This window comes from Bos indicus x Bos taurus, chromosome 10 (genome assembly GCF_003369695.1).
Source record: "Bos indicus x Bos taurus breed Angus x Brahman F1 hybrid chromosome 10, Bos_hybrid_MaternalHap_v2.0, whole genome shotgun sequence".
NCBI classification, from domain to species: Eukaryota; Metazoa; Chordata; class Mammalia; order Artiodactyla; family Bovidae; genus Bos; species Bos indicus x Bos taurus.
Window position 1 is genome coordinate 82,128,172 of NC_040085.1, and position 14,954 is coordinate 82,143,125.

The 14,954-nt window shown below is 53.2% G+C and overlaps 1 protein-coding gene and 1 long non-coding RNA gene across 3 annotated transcripts; one reads left to right on the top strand and one right to left on the bottom strand.

Moving 5' to 3' along the window:
• Nucleotides 1–1,204: 1,204 nt before the first annotated feature.
• Nucleotides 1,205–11,265, bottom strand: ZDHHC22 (zinc finger DHHC-type containing 22). Of its 2 annotated transcripts, none has more exons than XM_027552514.1 (3): nucleotides 11,177–11,265; nucleotides 8,805–9,344; nucleotides 1,205–3,835 (listed from the first exon to the last, which is right to left on the bottom strand). In XM_027552514.1, exons 2-3 carry the CDS (start codon nucleotides 9,328–9,330, stop codon nucleotides 3,570–3,572), a joined length of 792 nt encoding a protein of 263 aa, XP_027408315.1. In that variant the 5' UTR covers nucleotides 9,331–9,344; nucleotides 11,177–11,265; the 3' UTR covers nucleotides 1,205–3,569. The 2 variants fall into 2 exon arrangements, with proteins under 2 accessions (XP_027408315.1, XP_027408316.1); XM_027552515.1 differs by lacking the exon at nucleotides 11,177–11,265 and adding an exon at nucleotides 10,599–10,808.
• On the top strand, nucleotides 11,212–12,984 carry LOC113899157. Its single transcript, XR_003512853.1, has 3 exons — nucleotides 11,212–11,300; nucleotides 12,037–12,120; nucleotides 12,844–12,984. It is a non-coding gene; the product is annotated as an uncharacterized LOC113899157 (long non-coding RNA).
• Nucleotides 12,985–14,954: the final 1,970 nt, after the last annotated feature.

A 14,954-nucleotide genomic window follows, 5' to 3' on the forward strand; every position in this document is an offset into this window, starting at 1 on the left:
CACCTGCTGAGACCTCATCTACCCTCCCCTACCTTACCCTACCCACCCAGAAGTCCCCTACATCTGGGTATTCTCTCTCCTTCCTCCGAGCACTCCCAGGAACCTCTCCCAGGGTGTGAACCCTTGGAGAACAGCTGTCTCATCTGTCTTCTAGCCCCACTGTGTGCAGAATCCAGTGCTGGGCACATTAGGGGAAGAAGACATATGGGACATGCGAATAAGCACTGACCTGTGCAAACATTCGGTCAGTGTTTATCAATCATCTGCTATGTGCTTAGCCGCCGGTGGCATCCAGGGCAAGATGGTGAACAAGGCAGATGTCTCTGCCCGGTGGAGTACAGATGGCTCCTGCTCTAGAAAGTGCTGAGGACTGACCGCAACTCCATGCACCCCCTCCCCACCTGCCCCAGCGTATCTAGGGGCTGCCTTGCTGGTTGCCTGGTGGTGAGCATTCAGGGAGTGCAGACTGTATACAACACTGGCCTAGGCTGGAGGTTCTCCAACAGCCCAAGTAGCAAGCACTTTGCAGTTGTGTCCGCCATCAGTCCAGGCCTGCAGGTCTTTGGATACCATCAGAGGTTATGTCCACTCACCTTCTCAGGGGCCAGGCCCTCCCTCAGGCCTCAATGCCCTCAAGCAGCTCCCAGGGCTGGGTAGCTCAAGGTGTCCTGATACTGTAGGAGCCAAGAGGGCAGGGCTCCCTGGCTGATTCTCAGTGCTGCTGAGTTCTGGATGAGATGGAAGACTGGGTGGACTCCTCAGCTGTCCTCTGACATGGGAAGGAGAGGGAGGAGGAGGCAGGGTTAGCCATTCCATCCCTGGTGCCTGTGGGTCCGCAGATCTTAGCATGCAGACCTGTCTCCAGCCAGGTGATGCCCACGCTTTTACCAGCCACACAGCACAACCTTGACCCCTCACAATGGGCACTGGCTGAAGGGCAGGAGCAGGGTCCTGGGGGTCCCATGCAGCTGCCAGGCATTGCCCTTTTCATTGCTGACTTGCGAGGAGAGCCCGGGACCCCAGGGGAGGAGCAGGAGCAGCTGGGACAGCAGAGGTGGATTATGGACAGTGGTTATTTACCTGCTGGGACAGAAGCATTGTTAATTCTTACCTTCAGCATTTTAGCAGTTAGTATGACTGTGTCTGTGCATTCCAGCCTGGCCAGCCCTGCTACCAATGACATTGCCAAAGCAACCACGTCAAATCCAATTTAAAACCACATATTTTATTGATGTTCTTTACTGACAATATTCAGCCATGTGTACAAATATTACTCAAGCCCCACACCTGGCAACCTCCCCACCACCAGCCAGGAGATGACTCCCTGCATCATCTGTCTTTTGCTCCTTCACAAGGGCTGAGCCTCCAGGAGTTGGAGCATGGCAGGGCTGGCTTCCAAGCCTGAGTTTGGGGTCTTCCTGCTCCTCTTCCACTCCCACTGCTTCAGTGTGGTCAGAACTGAGGGTGAGCATGCTCCCCCCCCAATAACCCCTCCATCCTGGAAGCCTGGGAGCCCCGTTTCACCCCCTTTGCCACATCCTTCCCCTCCAAATGACCTGTCCTGCTGTCTAACGAGACAGCAGAGTAACCATTTTTCAGGGGGTGGGAGTCAGTGCATGGGGACAGCAACGGGATGCTCCCAGGGGCAGGGATCTCACCATCTTGTTCAGTGTTGTATACCAGTGCCTGATAGAGACTTGGCACATAGTTGGTGCTCAATAAATACAGCAGGAGGCATGAATGAATGCATGAATATAAGAGGGAGAAGTATGAGCAGGAGGCACTGTTACTACATCAGTTCTCTGGAGGCATGAAGGCAGAATCTTCCCAAGCTCTGCTCAAGAGCTCAAGGTGTTGTGAGGTGTTGTGCAGCCATGGTCGGGATCGCTGACCACCAGCTGGATGCTGCAGAGTCTGGGCTTCAGCAGGCTGGATGGCAGAACGGCCTTGGGACCCAGTCAGGAGGGATCATTTGTGTTGTCTCCACTCCCTCATATAACCCAGGGGTCTGGTCATCTGGGCCCCGGAACGCACAGCAGCGCCTTCATCCCGAGTCAGTCAGGGTTGGTCTCCTATTTGCACCCCTATATTCTGCTCCCCCCTTCTTGAGCCTCAACTCTTCCTGTCTCCCTCCTCGGAGTTGAGCATCCCCTTCCAGCCTTGCTTTCCCCACCACTGCCCCAACCTGCTCCAGAAATGGCTCCATGCCCCTGATCTCAAATGCTGACACCCTCAACTAGCATTTATACCCAGTGGTCCTGAAAGTTGGCATCATGATTTTCAGACCCCTCTCTACCTGCCTCATCCTCTATGAAAGCAAATAACTCCCAGGCATCTCTGCAGCAGGCCTTGCCTCCGGACCTGGCAAGGGGTCCTTTTGTGCTCAGGAAGAGGACACTGGAGTCGTGGGGTGGAAAGGAGCTTCCTTTCCCTGGCCCTGAGCAGAAATTCCTTCCACAGCACACCTATTAGATGACTGCCCAGTCCCTTCTGGAATACCTCCAGTTGTGGGACACTCACTATCTCCCCAGGCAACCATTCAAACATTGAGCAGCTTTAGCTGCTAGAATGTCCTTCAGAAATAAGCCCATTTGCAACCCTCATTCTCAGTCCTAAAATATTCCAGTGCCCAATCTCTGCGTGACCCTCTCTCCTCCTATTCTGACTCTATTTTCGTAACAACATTCCTCACCACCAGCCACCCCACACACACACAGACATGTACACATGCCCTCATCTATGTGGCTGTATAGTCACACACCTCTCTCATTCATCAGTATCTCCCTTCCCTTCTCCCTTGTCTTCCTATCATCTATGGAAGACCTGGAGTTTGGAGACCAATGGCAAAGGCTGGAAGAGTGCCAGGGAAAAGAAGCATCCAGCCAGGTCCTGGACTGGGCTGGGGGGCCCAGCTCTGGTGGGGAGGACAGGAGACAGCAGCTGGAAAATCTCAGGCTGTTGGCTTCTATCTCCCAGAGAAAAGGCCTTGCAACTTGGGGGCTGGGCAGCAAGCTATTGAGTTCTTTTTTCCTTCCACTGTCCACAGTTCCACAGAGACGAGGACACACGATCCTCCTTTCCCAACCTCACTAGCAGTTGGCAGAGCTGACTTGGCTGCCTCTCACCCGTGGTCATTCTAAACATTTTTGCCAGATTTCAGGCCTTTAGGGAGCATCATACCAGCAGTAAGAATCCGCTCCCCACTCCTAGTCTAGGGTTGAAAGGAAAAGCTCTAGCGGATAGCAATGATGACAGGAGACTTGGTAGAGAGTGTATGGACCAGGCAGAGGGGGAAAGCAGGCACCCAAGGGACGGAAACAAAAACAGAGGCCTCTGAGCAGTAATCAGCCACCAGGCTGGCTCATGGGGGAGCCTAGCAATGCCTGGGTGGCCATCTTTCCTCCTTGAGAACCAACACAGTTCTCTGGTGTTATAGACCAGGGATGGATGCTAGGACCTTACCAGTCCAAAGTTGTAGTGGGTCATGGGTGGAGACGGGGTGCTGTGGTCTCATGTTCACATGGAGTCAAGACAGACACACACACGCAGAGGAGTGATGGGAGCACCTGCTACTTGTCCCGCTGCTTGCAGCTCTCGCTTCCAACATTGAACATGGGGACCAGCAGGCCCAACAGCCACCTCTTCCCGAAGACCTCCTGTAAGTTCTTGCGCCAAGGCCGGGCCCTCACCGCCACCCCCTTCCGCACCTGGTGGCGGGTCTGCCCCCGGAGAATCAACAGCAGCTGATGGCAGCAGAAGCCAGCGCAGGCCAGGCCAATGGCAAACCAGAGATAAAGCATGAGGATGACGAACATTTCAGAACCGAGGACAGCTCCTGCAGAGGGCGGGGAAAACAAATTTCAGAACCGAGGACAGCTCCTGCAGAGGGCGGGGAAACACCAGACTCACTTTACACTCTGGCCACGTAGGAGACTGCGATCCAGGCAGGCGCTTTCCGCTCCGGAGAGAGGGAGATGAATGAGACTGAAACTACATTTTGTAGCAGTCTCAGCGCTGTGGCGAGGGAGAGGACTAGTTGTCCTAACTTTTTCTTAGTGCTGATGGCTTCTGAGGCGAGAGAGGAGCGCTGGGGACGTGGGGGAGAAGGAAAGGAAACTCCTATGGGCAGTGCCTAGATGCTAACCTTTGCTCAGGGTCAGTGCTTCCCATCTGTCTCTCTGCCTTCTCTTTGGGGGCTAGAAACAGGGAGAAGGGGGTTTTCTCAGGAGGAGAGAAGGGTGAGCTGAAGACCCTGGACAGGGAGATGGTGCTTGGGCAACTGTCTGGACTGCAAAGCCTGCTGACTTCGGAGCTGTGAGCACTGGCTGGGAGGATTCAGGAAAGTGACAGCATGATGGAGAACAGGGCCTCGTCATCAAGAAGAAGTCACGAGCTTCAGGGCAGTGCAGAGGATAATTCAATTATCAATGTTAAAAAGAGGACAGTATGGCCACTGGAACTTTCGACCAGAGCTGTCCTATCAGAGCTTGCTAAGGCTGGAAAAGGCCCCCAAGGTTGTCAGTCTAGCCCCCTGCCTTGAGCTGAACCTCCATTAAACCCCTCTAAATCAGCACTCTGCATGACTGGCTTAAACATCCACTGAGTAAGAGATTCACCATTCTCCTTCCGAGCTGGAGTGGTCGGTCCTTGCTAAGTTTGAATCTCCCAGCTCTGTGGCCTTTCACAAGTTTCTTAACCTCTCTGAGTTGCAGTTTGCTCATAATGTAAAGTGGGTAGAATAGCAATAATTCCACAGGGTTGCATCATTCAGGGACACTGTGTGCCCAGTGGCCAGCATTCTGGTTCACACTCAGCTCAGCCCTCCCTGCTCAGCATCCTTCACAGATAAGGAGATTACCTCCAAAAGAGGCTCAAGTTTAACTCCTAAGGCCATCAAGCTTTCTCCTTCTCCTTTCCAGGGCTTGGAGACCTGGCTGATTTACAACTTTGGCAGCCTCCACCTGCCCAGCCGTCAGGGCAGTGGGCCTAGCAGAGAACTCAAAAGCCCTCCTCAGCCCCTCTCTCCTGCAGGGCAAGCTCACCACCACTCCCTCCAGTGAGATGCAAGTGCTGGCCAGAGACCCCACCTTACAACCTACTCATCCCTGCAAATCTCAACCATATACCTCCCTTCTCCAGTTTCCCCTGACCCCCAAGGACCTCTTCTCATCTCCCCTAGCTTCCATTTCCAGATTCCTGAGGGCTGGGCTTTTAAAACTTTTCCAATCTGAGCAATGCTGGACCCAGCAACCAAGAGGATGTGGATATGACTCAGGTTTGCTCATTAGCATCCCTGTCTTGCCCTCAGCCCTAGGAGATTTGATAGCAAGTTTCTCTTGGCAAACTTGGGGACAGATAAGTCCCACTGCCCAAGGGATGGGACGCTCAGTCCAGCTGGCTTGCACTGGGAGCAGGGAACAGCAGTGGGACAGGGCTCACTTTGGGCTGTGCCATGCCTCTGACCCACTTCTTCCTCGTCAGGTTAGCTCAGGCAGCCACGTGTAGGATGAAGGACCCTGGGACCACGGTGCCCTCTGGGGTGCAGGAATGCTGACAGGCAAAGAGGGCCTGCAAGCTGGGATGTGCGAACATCAGAGCTGTCAAGCACAAGCCTGCCTTGCAACGCAGCCTCAGGGACAAGCCTGGGCTGACGGAAGCTGTTTTCCACAGGCTTTTTTTCTGACACAAATCAAGGCATACAGAAAAGACCTTGTGGCCTTGCCTTGGCCCCTTGCAGCAGCTATAAAAGGCTATTCTGGGGATCTGTTTTCTCTCAAAGTGTTTGAAGATGCCTAGCCTGGCCGCCTCAGCTCCTCTGAACTATTTAATAATAGCTCTGCTCCTTTTAGAAAATCACAGAATTTTCCTAATGGGTTGAAACGGTCACACCATCCAGTCTCTCCAGCCTGGTTTCCCACCAAGCACCTTTGACAGAACGTCACCCAGATCTTTAACATCCATCCAGGGATAAGAAGCTCCCTCCCTCCCAAAGTGGCTCAATCATCAAGAAGCAACTTCAGAGGGGCAGCCCCAGGAAAGCAGTATGGTAGGAAGAATATGGGCTCTGGATGCTAGCAGCCCTGAGTCCAAATCTTGGGTTTGATACTGTGTGTTCCAAAGCAACTTATCCTCGTTAACCTTTGGTTGCTGAGTCTTTAAAAATTATATAATAATACTTATCTTACAGACTTGTCCTGAGGATAGGCTGAAATAAGATCTGCATGGTGAGTAGCACATACAGTTTGCCCAACAAACATTAACCTTTTTATTTGTCCACTGGATTTTTTTGGCACCTACCACACTGGCATAGTTTTCCAAGTGCCATGAACACAGGTCAGATGGCATCACCTCCATTTCTCAGATGAGAAGAATGAGGCTCAGAGAGGTGACACAACCTGCGTGGTCCCATAAAGCCAAAAGAAAGAACAACTTCTAAAAATGTCACTGGCCAGTCCTTCTCTGGCACCAACTGAGGGTGTGTGGGCAGTAGCCATCTGAAGACCCATCCCAGTTTTCGCCCCCAGGGCCCACATTCGCAGCCATCCCATGCTCTGGTGGCAGATCTGCTTTAGGGGCAGCCCCACAGTTGAGGACAGGTCAGCCTGGGCAACTTTGTTCCTTTTAACACCCTCCTATCCACCCTGCTTCCTGAGCAGATGAGAAGTCAGGGGGAGCCTCAACCATTTGTGTTAAGAAGTGAGGGAGAAGCTGAATAGGGGAGGTGTGTGTAAGGGCAGGGGAGAGAAAGGCTGGCAAGGGGAAAGATGTGTGTGTGTGTGTGTGTGTGTGTTAGTCGCTCAGTCATGTCTGACTTCTTTGCAACCCCGTGGTCTGTAGCCTGCCAGGCTCCTCTATCCATGGGATTCTCCAGGCAAGAGTACTGGAGTGGGTTGCCATTCCCTTCTCCAAGGGGAAAGATGAAAGCCTGGCAAAGGAGGAAGGTGAGATGAGACAGTTGGAGATTAGAAATCGAGGCCTCCTTTACTAGGGGGTCTGGCGAGGAGGTAAAAGATAGTGGGGCTTATTCTTCTGCTGGAACCAGGATCTGGGCCCCAAGAAAGGGACTGACTGGCTCTGTTTCCCCATCAGATTAAAGCAAGAGGTCTCTCTTCCTTACTTTCCTGTCTCCCAAACCTAGCACATATGGACAGTCCTCAAGGCCAGGCTTATCTCAAATCAAACCATTTCAACATCCTCCCTTAGGAAGCATCCATTTTTATGTGAATAAGACTACTTGGAAAAGGAAGTGTTATCAGGCTCTCTGGCTCTCCTCCTTCCTCCACCTGCTGTGCTCACACTCCACCCCCTAACCCACCCACCTGCCCTCCCCCAGCCTGGTTATTTCAGTCCCCGGCAGCCTCCCATGCTGGCGCCCGCCTGGGTCCAGAAGGCCCCGAGAGCTCTGAGTTCTGGGCCCAGCTCAACCACCAGCCCTCAAGACAGCCCTCATTGCTGAGTCCTTCCTGGGCCTCTGTGTTCCCACTGCCAAATGGCACCAAGTTCTCTGTCTAAGGACTGGGCCACAGCCCCAATGAAAGACCAAGATGCTGCTTCCCCAGAGTAGAGCAGAATTTCATATGAGCATCTAGCCCAGACATACCACAACCATTTGGGGTTCTCAGTGGAAGTAGCTGTATTCTGTCTTTCTTTGTCCCTGAAAGGCCAGTGGGGGAGGACACAAACCATTTGTCCTGAGCTGTTGTGTGTTGTCTATAAAGACCTGGGAGGCAGGCCAGAGGCTGTCATTCGTAAATAAAGATACTGGACAGCCATTTGATCCCATCTGAGTCTGTTTCTTCATGAGAAATGGAAATAACATCATACACACACGGCTACCTGTCTATATATATATATATATATATATATATATATGCATGCTACTGATTGTAAGAACCAAGACAGTCAGGGCCAGGGTGGGCGAAGTAAAGGAAATGAGGTCAGGGCAGATTTCAAGGCCAGGTAAGGTGGTAAGAACTGCCACCAGGGGCCAGGTCCCTTTGGGCCTTGATACCCCAGTCTCCTTGGGGTACACTTTACAAGGTACAGCCCTCACCAGGGTGCCTAGCTGACCCCAGTGTGAGGGCCCACACACACCTGACTCCTACAGGTGTAAGAGCCTCCTGGAGGGTCAGATGCCCCGCCAGTCCCATGACACTGGTGTGAAGATGGAGTCATTAAATATGACTAGAACTCCAACCAGGGTGCTCTTTGCTCTGAGCCATCTGTAGACCGGAGAACAACCTGGTGGGGTCAAATATAATGGGTAGAAGGGCAGGACTGGCCCAGCACCCTGGTCAACCCTCCTGTAGTTGGTTGGCAAGATCTTTAGAGGCCAAAGTCCTTGGAGGAATGAGTGAGCTGGACTGGCGTCCAGGCAGAGGAAGGTCATAGCGTGGGGCTACCTCCAGGCTGCATGGAGGGATTGCCAGCACTCAGCCCTGCCTGCTACAGAGCAGATGTATTACCTGGATGGCCACAGTTCTATGAGCACATGGACAGTGGCACCCAATGAGATAATGAATGAGGATGGGGGTGGAGAGGGAGGTTGCCAGGTGACATAGATGCCCTGTTAGTTTAAATTTCAAATTGATAACAAAACAAAACAAACAACAAACAAAAAAACTAGAATGAATGTATCCCCTGCAATATTCAGGAAACACTTGTAATGAAAAGTTAAGCATTGTTTTATCTGAAATTACAGTGTAACTGGTCATCCTGTATATTATTTGCTAAACCTGGCAAATGTAGGGTTGAGGTGGAAGGTGTCCATGTAGGGCCCAACCTGCCTGCCAAGGCCCACTCACCAGAGAAGAACTGGCTGATGGAGGTGGGGAGGAGCGTGAGGAAGGCCAGGGGGTGGGCGAAGGAGATGGACAGGACCGCGGAGATGTAGGCCACGCCGGCCACCATGGAGTAGAGGCAAGCCAGCGAGGTGTAGAGGCAGAACAGGATGAAGTTTCGCATGTTCCTGCTTCCGATGCAGTTGCCGGTGAAGAAACAGTGGTGGTCGTGCCTCAGGGTGACTCTGGCGCACACGCGGCAGAAGTGGGTGCTGGGCGGGGGGCACAGGGCCCTCCTGGCCTCAGCCCCCTGGCAGGCATCCAGGTCGTCCGGGGAGTTCTGGATGACCAGGACATAGTTGCCCAGGGCGTTGGCGGAGAGGAACAGGAAGAGCGCCCCGTGGAGCAGGGCGGGCGAGAAGAGGCGGGCGGCTGTGGGGTCCTCACGCATGCGGGGCAGAAACAGGAAGAGCTGCAGCACCAAGGTCACCAGGGCGATGCACAGGAAGTAGGCAGGGGCCACCACGTTGAGCAGCCTCAGGGCCAGCATCCTCGATCACATTCCTAAGGGTCCAAGGAGAGGGAGACTTACCGCAGTGTCCTGAGGGTGCCCTAGGGTGCTCCCCAGTTCTGTCTGTTCTGCTGCATGAAAATCCACGTCCCTCAGATCGCCCCTCCTCTTCTCCCTAACCGTGACCCAGCAGGCATGACACCCTGAAATCACCATGGCCTCTGGGGGCCAAGCCCTACGTCCTGGTGTCTGCCTCCTCCATTTTTGAGCAACCTCAGCACCCTGGAGCCCCCCAGGAGTCAGGCAGGAGGAAGGCTAGGTCAAGGGCTTGTTCCTAGTCTGTAGGAGATGGGGTGGGGGAGGGGAGCTAGGGCTCTTCTCCTCTATGGCAGTGGAAACGTGCCTGGGTTTGAGATTTCTCCCTCCGACCCCTAGGAGGACAAAGCAGAAGATCTGGGGTGGGGGCAGATGGAAATGACCTCCTGACGATCCTGTTTCACCTCCCCTTTCTCTGCCCCACCCCTCATCTTGGGCAGTACTCAGCAACCTTACCCATACCCCAAAGAGCTTTGGGGGTACATGTGCCTGTGGGTCCCCTGATGTTTGCATGGGGTGTGGGGGGCTGTTCCTTGTGTGTGATTCTATGTGTGTAATCTGTGTGTGCGCCTGTGTATCTGTGTTTGTGTGTGTCTGAGTGTACACATAGCAGCCGCTGCCACCTGGCTTCTTAGAAAAATCAATGACAACAATCAATACATTCACACACACATTTAGGAGGCGGGGGTGGGGGGGGCACACCGGAATACCAGGGTCAGCTGGTTTTGCTCAGTCCATCTCTCTGACTGCTGACTGCCCTAGCTATTTCTTGGCAAAGAGGCGACGAAATTAAAATCCCCCTGCGCCCCCTCCCACCGCCACCCACTTTGCGCCTGCCTCCCGCCCTCCTGGTGCGAGAAACCCAAACAACCCCGATGGCGCCGCCGAAACCCTTTCGATGCCAACAAGCTCTCCCCGGGCACAGAAGTGGTTGCTTGGCCAGCCTTTCAGCGGACCTACCCCCGCCGCGGATTGCAGCCCCGCACCAATACATTTATCCCCCCTCGCCCCTCACAGTCCCGGTTCCTGCCCAGCTTCGGAAGCCACTGAAAAATAGGATTCTGGGCGCCCGCGAGAACTTTTCCAGGGGCTCGGGAGTAGGCGAGCCTGAGACTCGAGAAAAGTTCTAGGAAGGGTTGTTGCACCCAGGATGGGCGAATGCCATGAGGCCTCGGTCCAGGCTGTCCCGTGCCAATCGGGTGACTGATCACCTTGGAGTCGCCTTTGCAGGTGCCGGAGCCCCCAGGAGACTGGCGGCCGCCGTAGGGACCGCGGGCCTCTGTCAGCGGCGGGGGTCTCGGCGCAGGGCTGAGACCACTGGGGTTGGTCTCTGGGGGCCCCTCACCGCCCCTCCGCCAGACGCTCCGGGGGGGGCTGCGGCGGCGGCGGCGGCTCTGCCCACCCCCAGAGTGCCGGCAACCCAGGCTCCGGCGAGAAGCAAGTGTCTTCCCCACGCCGGTCGCCAGGGGGGCCGCGGGAGCAGCTTCCAGATGCGCCGCGGCGCCGGGAAGAAGGACGGGCTGGGGGCTGCGAGGGGCGCACGGCCGGCGGCCGCAGCCCCAGCCGCGAGCGGGAGAAGGGACCGCGGGGAACGCCCGGGCGGCCCTAGCGCGCGGGGAGCTGTCCGTTCAGCACTGGCGCCGGCCTCGCCCGCCGAGAAGGGAGGCACAGCCGGGGCCCCGGCGAGACAGACAGCGCGGGCGGCCGCGGGCTGGGCGGCCACCGCCTCCCAGGCGCCCGGGAAGCCGCCCCCCGCGCCGCCGCAGAGCGGGTGGGGAGAGGAACTCACCGTGCTCTGGTCGCCGACAAGAGGAGCCCCGGACGCCGGCTCTCGCCCTCCCCGAGGCTGCAAAGTTGCGGGCTCGGCCCCACGGGCTCTCAGCCTCCTCACGCTTCGCTGGGGGACCGGGCAGGTAGCGGGGGTGTCGGGAGGAGGGAGCGGGTAGCTGCCGTCCTCCCACTTGGGCGCCGGCGAGTGGGGGCCAAGAGGCGGCGGGGACGGCAGCTGGGCATCCCCCCGCCACCCCGCCCTTCCCAGAGCCCCGCCAACCCTCCCTTCCCTCCTGGGGGCGGCGCTCTGGCCACCCCGCTCAGCTTCGTGGACTTGCTCCCCTCCCCAACCTTCCCCCACCTCGTTCCTCTGGAGCGGGCTGGGGCTCCCCGCCTGACTTCAGCCACCAGTCCAGCTGTGAGCTCTGGGTTCAGCCCTGATGTGGAGGCTCCCTCATCGTCATCTGCTCCTTCCCTCCCCACTGTGGCTGAGACCCTTCCATCCTCTCCCGTCCTTCTCATACTGAGGAAATCGGAGGGGATTAGGAGTTCAGCTTTTCCCTGGGGGGCGACCACCCTTGAAGATCAGTGTCCTTGTGGTGATGGCTTGAGAGCCCCGACCCTGGAGCCTGTCTGCCCCAGGGTCTGAATGTCCATCATTCACAGCTGGGTGATCTTCAGATTCCAGTTTCTCCATCTGTAAAAGAGAGAAGTGAGCTTATATGACAACAATCTATGTAAAGAGCTTAAACCGTGCCTGCACAGGGTGAACGCTATTAGAGCATTCATTTGTAATTATTGACTCTATTTGTTGGGCCCTTACTGGGAACCAGGCACTATGCTAAGCCTTTAGCATGAGGCAGCTTTGTTCATCCTCAGCAGAAGCTCTGTGACGTCCGTTGTATGGATAAGGAGACTGAGGCACGGAGGAGCTAAGTTCACATGCCCAAGGACATACGGCGGGTAAGTGGCAGAGCCTGGATTTGAACTAATGTAGCTGCTCTCAGCCTCTACACAGCCCAGCATCACCCTGAGACCCAGAGGGAGCTCTGACTTGGGAGAAAGGGATATAACTGAACCATTTATCCAGACACAGAGCTTGAACAGCTTGAACCAGGAGCGTCTGCCTGGAGTCTTGGCTCCATCTCACTCTTCCTAATTCCTTTCTTTTTTCTGACCCCACTAGTCTGAGGTAGGTACCAAGCGGCACCAAGAAGGTGGGGACAGTTGGCCAGTGTGTGTCAGATGGAGGTTGGAGGGAGCAGAGAGGGTTTTAGAATATGGGCACCACCACCACCTCGGCTTCTTGAGGTGTCAGAGATCACCTCACTACCCTGTTACACTCCTCTGGATGAAGGCAAACATCATAAACGAGTAATTGTTTATTGCTTCCTCAACTGGTTGATTAAAACAAGAATAAGCCCTTAAAATGAGGACAATATGCTTATCAGCTCAGCCTATATTTTTGAAGCATCAGATACTATTTTCTCTGCATTTTAACGGTAGGCATCAAAATGAAAAAGACAACCAGGAAACCTTTTCGTGTTCTGCAAGGGTCTTACGTATAAGCAAAAGAACAGCTTACCAGGTGTTGGCCTCTGAGAATCTGGCAGCCCTGTGAGACCTGATGGCCAGAGGGCAGGCACAGGAAAGCACAAATGGTCATTTTTTTTTTTTTTCCTTTAGAGCCTGTTTGTGTCAAGATCATGGCTGTCTGGACCCTTTTCAGAAGCTCTGCCTGCCTCTCACCCTGGCTTGGGAGGGAGGGAATGGAGGACTTGGCTGTATTGATTGAAGATCTCCATTCCCTAAATACCTTGAGAGTCAGGCGGTATTTCTAATTTTATTTTGCATATGGGTGTGTGGTGGGAAGGTGTGTGTCTGATTGTGTGTGTGTGTGTGTGTGTGTGTGTGTGTAAGGGGAGGGAAGGAGAGGGAGAAAGAAGAAGCTAAGGAACGTGGGAAGATGTTGGTGGGGGAAGGGAGCATTCAGCCAGGAAAGAGATGGAGATCTGGCCTTGAAAACACAAATGGACAAGAGGAATTATTTGCTTAGAAATATGGTTTATCAACCAAAAAGGACATTAAAGCTTCAAGTCTAGAGCTGGTTCCCCAGCACTCCCCTCCCCCACTCAGTGAACTGGGGAAGAGGAAGGACAGCCAAGTGTTATTTTGTTTTTCTAAAGTTGGTGATTATCTCTTACAAAATCAGTAGGGAAGGCAATTTGAAAACTTCAGTTCTGGCCCCATCAAAATTAAGCAGACTAAGAACGGACACTTTATTGCCCCTGACCGCTGCTGTGGCACCTGGAGCAAAGTCATCTTACCTCTCTGCTCTTAGTATTCTCATCCATAAAATTAGATGAAGGTGTTACCTTGTGATGGTGATGGTCAAATAGGATAAAATAAGTGCCTCGTCCTGGCAGGAGATTGGACAGTGTTAGCTTTTTCCTCCTCCTGCCTGTCTTTCTTCTGGGCTCTTATCTTTATTCACAAGAACATCTTATCTTTCCAACTAAAGTGAGAGCTCCTGGTCTATGTGGGAAGTATTTGGGGGTCTCCTCCATGTCTCCTAACATGATGGTTCATCCAGAAGGGATGCTGAGTACAAGTGTATCAGTGATGAATTGATTCTGGACTTTGAGAGAAGTAGCTATGTTCCAAGGTCTTTGGAGTGTCTGATGAGGACATATTTCCTATTGATCTTGCATCCCGCCATCATCCACCCCAACTATAGTCTCATCCTCCATAAACAGCATCAGAAAATAATTTATAAACCACACTCTGCATCTCCATTATCGTATATTCCCATAGTTAGCTATGACTCTACCTGCAGGCAATCCCAAGGGAGCAGGAACACAGACAGGCATCTGACTGCTGCTGAGCGTTTTCTCAGAAATATGTGCCACAAATCTTGCTATTTGGTGATGTTATCTGAATAAAATTAACTCCCTCCCCAGGGGCAATTATTCCATTTGCCTCAAAATGTTGTGTACAAAGAGAAAAACTGCACAGTAAGCGGCTTCTCCCTTGGATGAGGAACCATACAAATGTCTGTCTGGCCCTACAACTCAAGTGTTGAGACAGAGAATATTCCAAGATGCAAGGGCCATACCTCAGGAGGCTGTGGGAAGTGGTTTCATTCATTCTTGTGCTCTTATTTCAGATTGATCATGAAGACAGGCTGGGGTCTCAAGGCTAACTGGTGCCCTGAAATTAAGATCTTAATAGACCTCCTCAGACAGGATGCTCTTTACTGCCAAAAGCAAGTCGTAGCCAGGGGCAACCACAAAGTGCTCCCCAAGTCTCAGAAGGTTCAGCGAGATGCCATCCCTGCCTGCCTGGATTCCAAAAAGATACAAGTACAATCCTTGTCTTAGCCAGCCAAATACATGAAAATTGGGTTATCACAGAATTTCCATTTGGAGGTGGTAATTTGGTTGGCCAACTACATCTTCATTTTAATGATATTACTTTAATGCAGTCAAGTACTTTGCAGGTTACAAAGTGCAGCCACAAAATTAAAATTTCATTCCGCAAGTCTCTCAACAGTCCTGTAAGCTAGCTGGGGAAACATTATTAAACCCATTTTTCTTACGAGGAAACTGAGGTTCAGAGATTTGCGGCATATTGATTTGTAAGGCTGGCCTGTGTTCGATTTAAAATGTGACTTAACATGTAAACATCTCATCGATGGTTAACTTTTCTAGAACATACAGAAAAGACAAAGGTACATGGCATACTTCCCTAGAATAGAAGACCTGCATAGTCTCTCTTTAAGTAAGTAATTTGTGTAA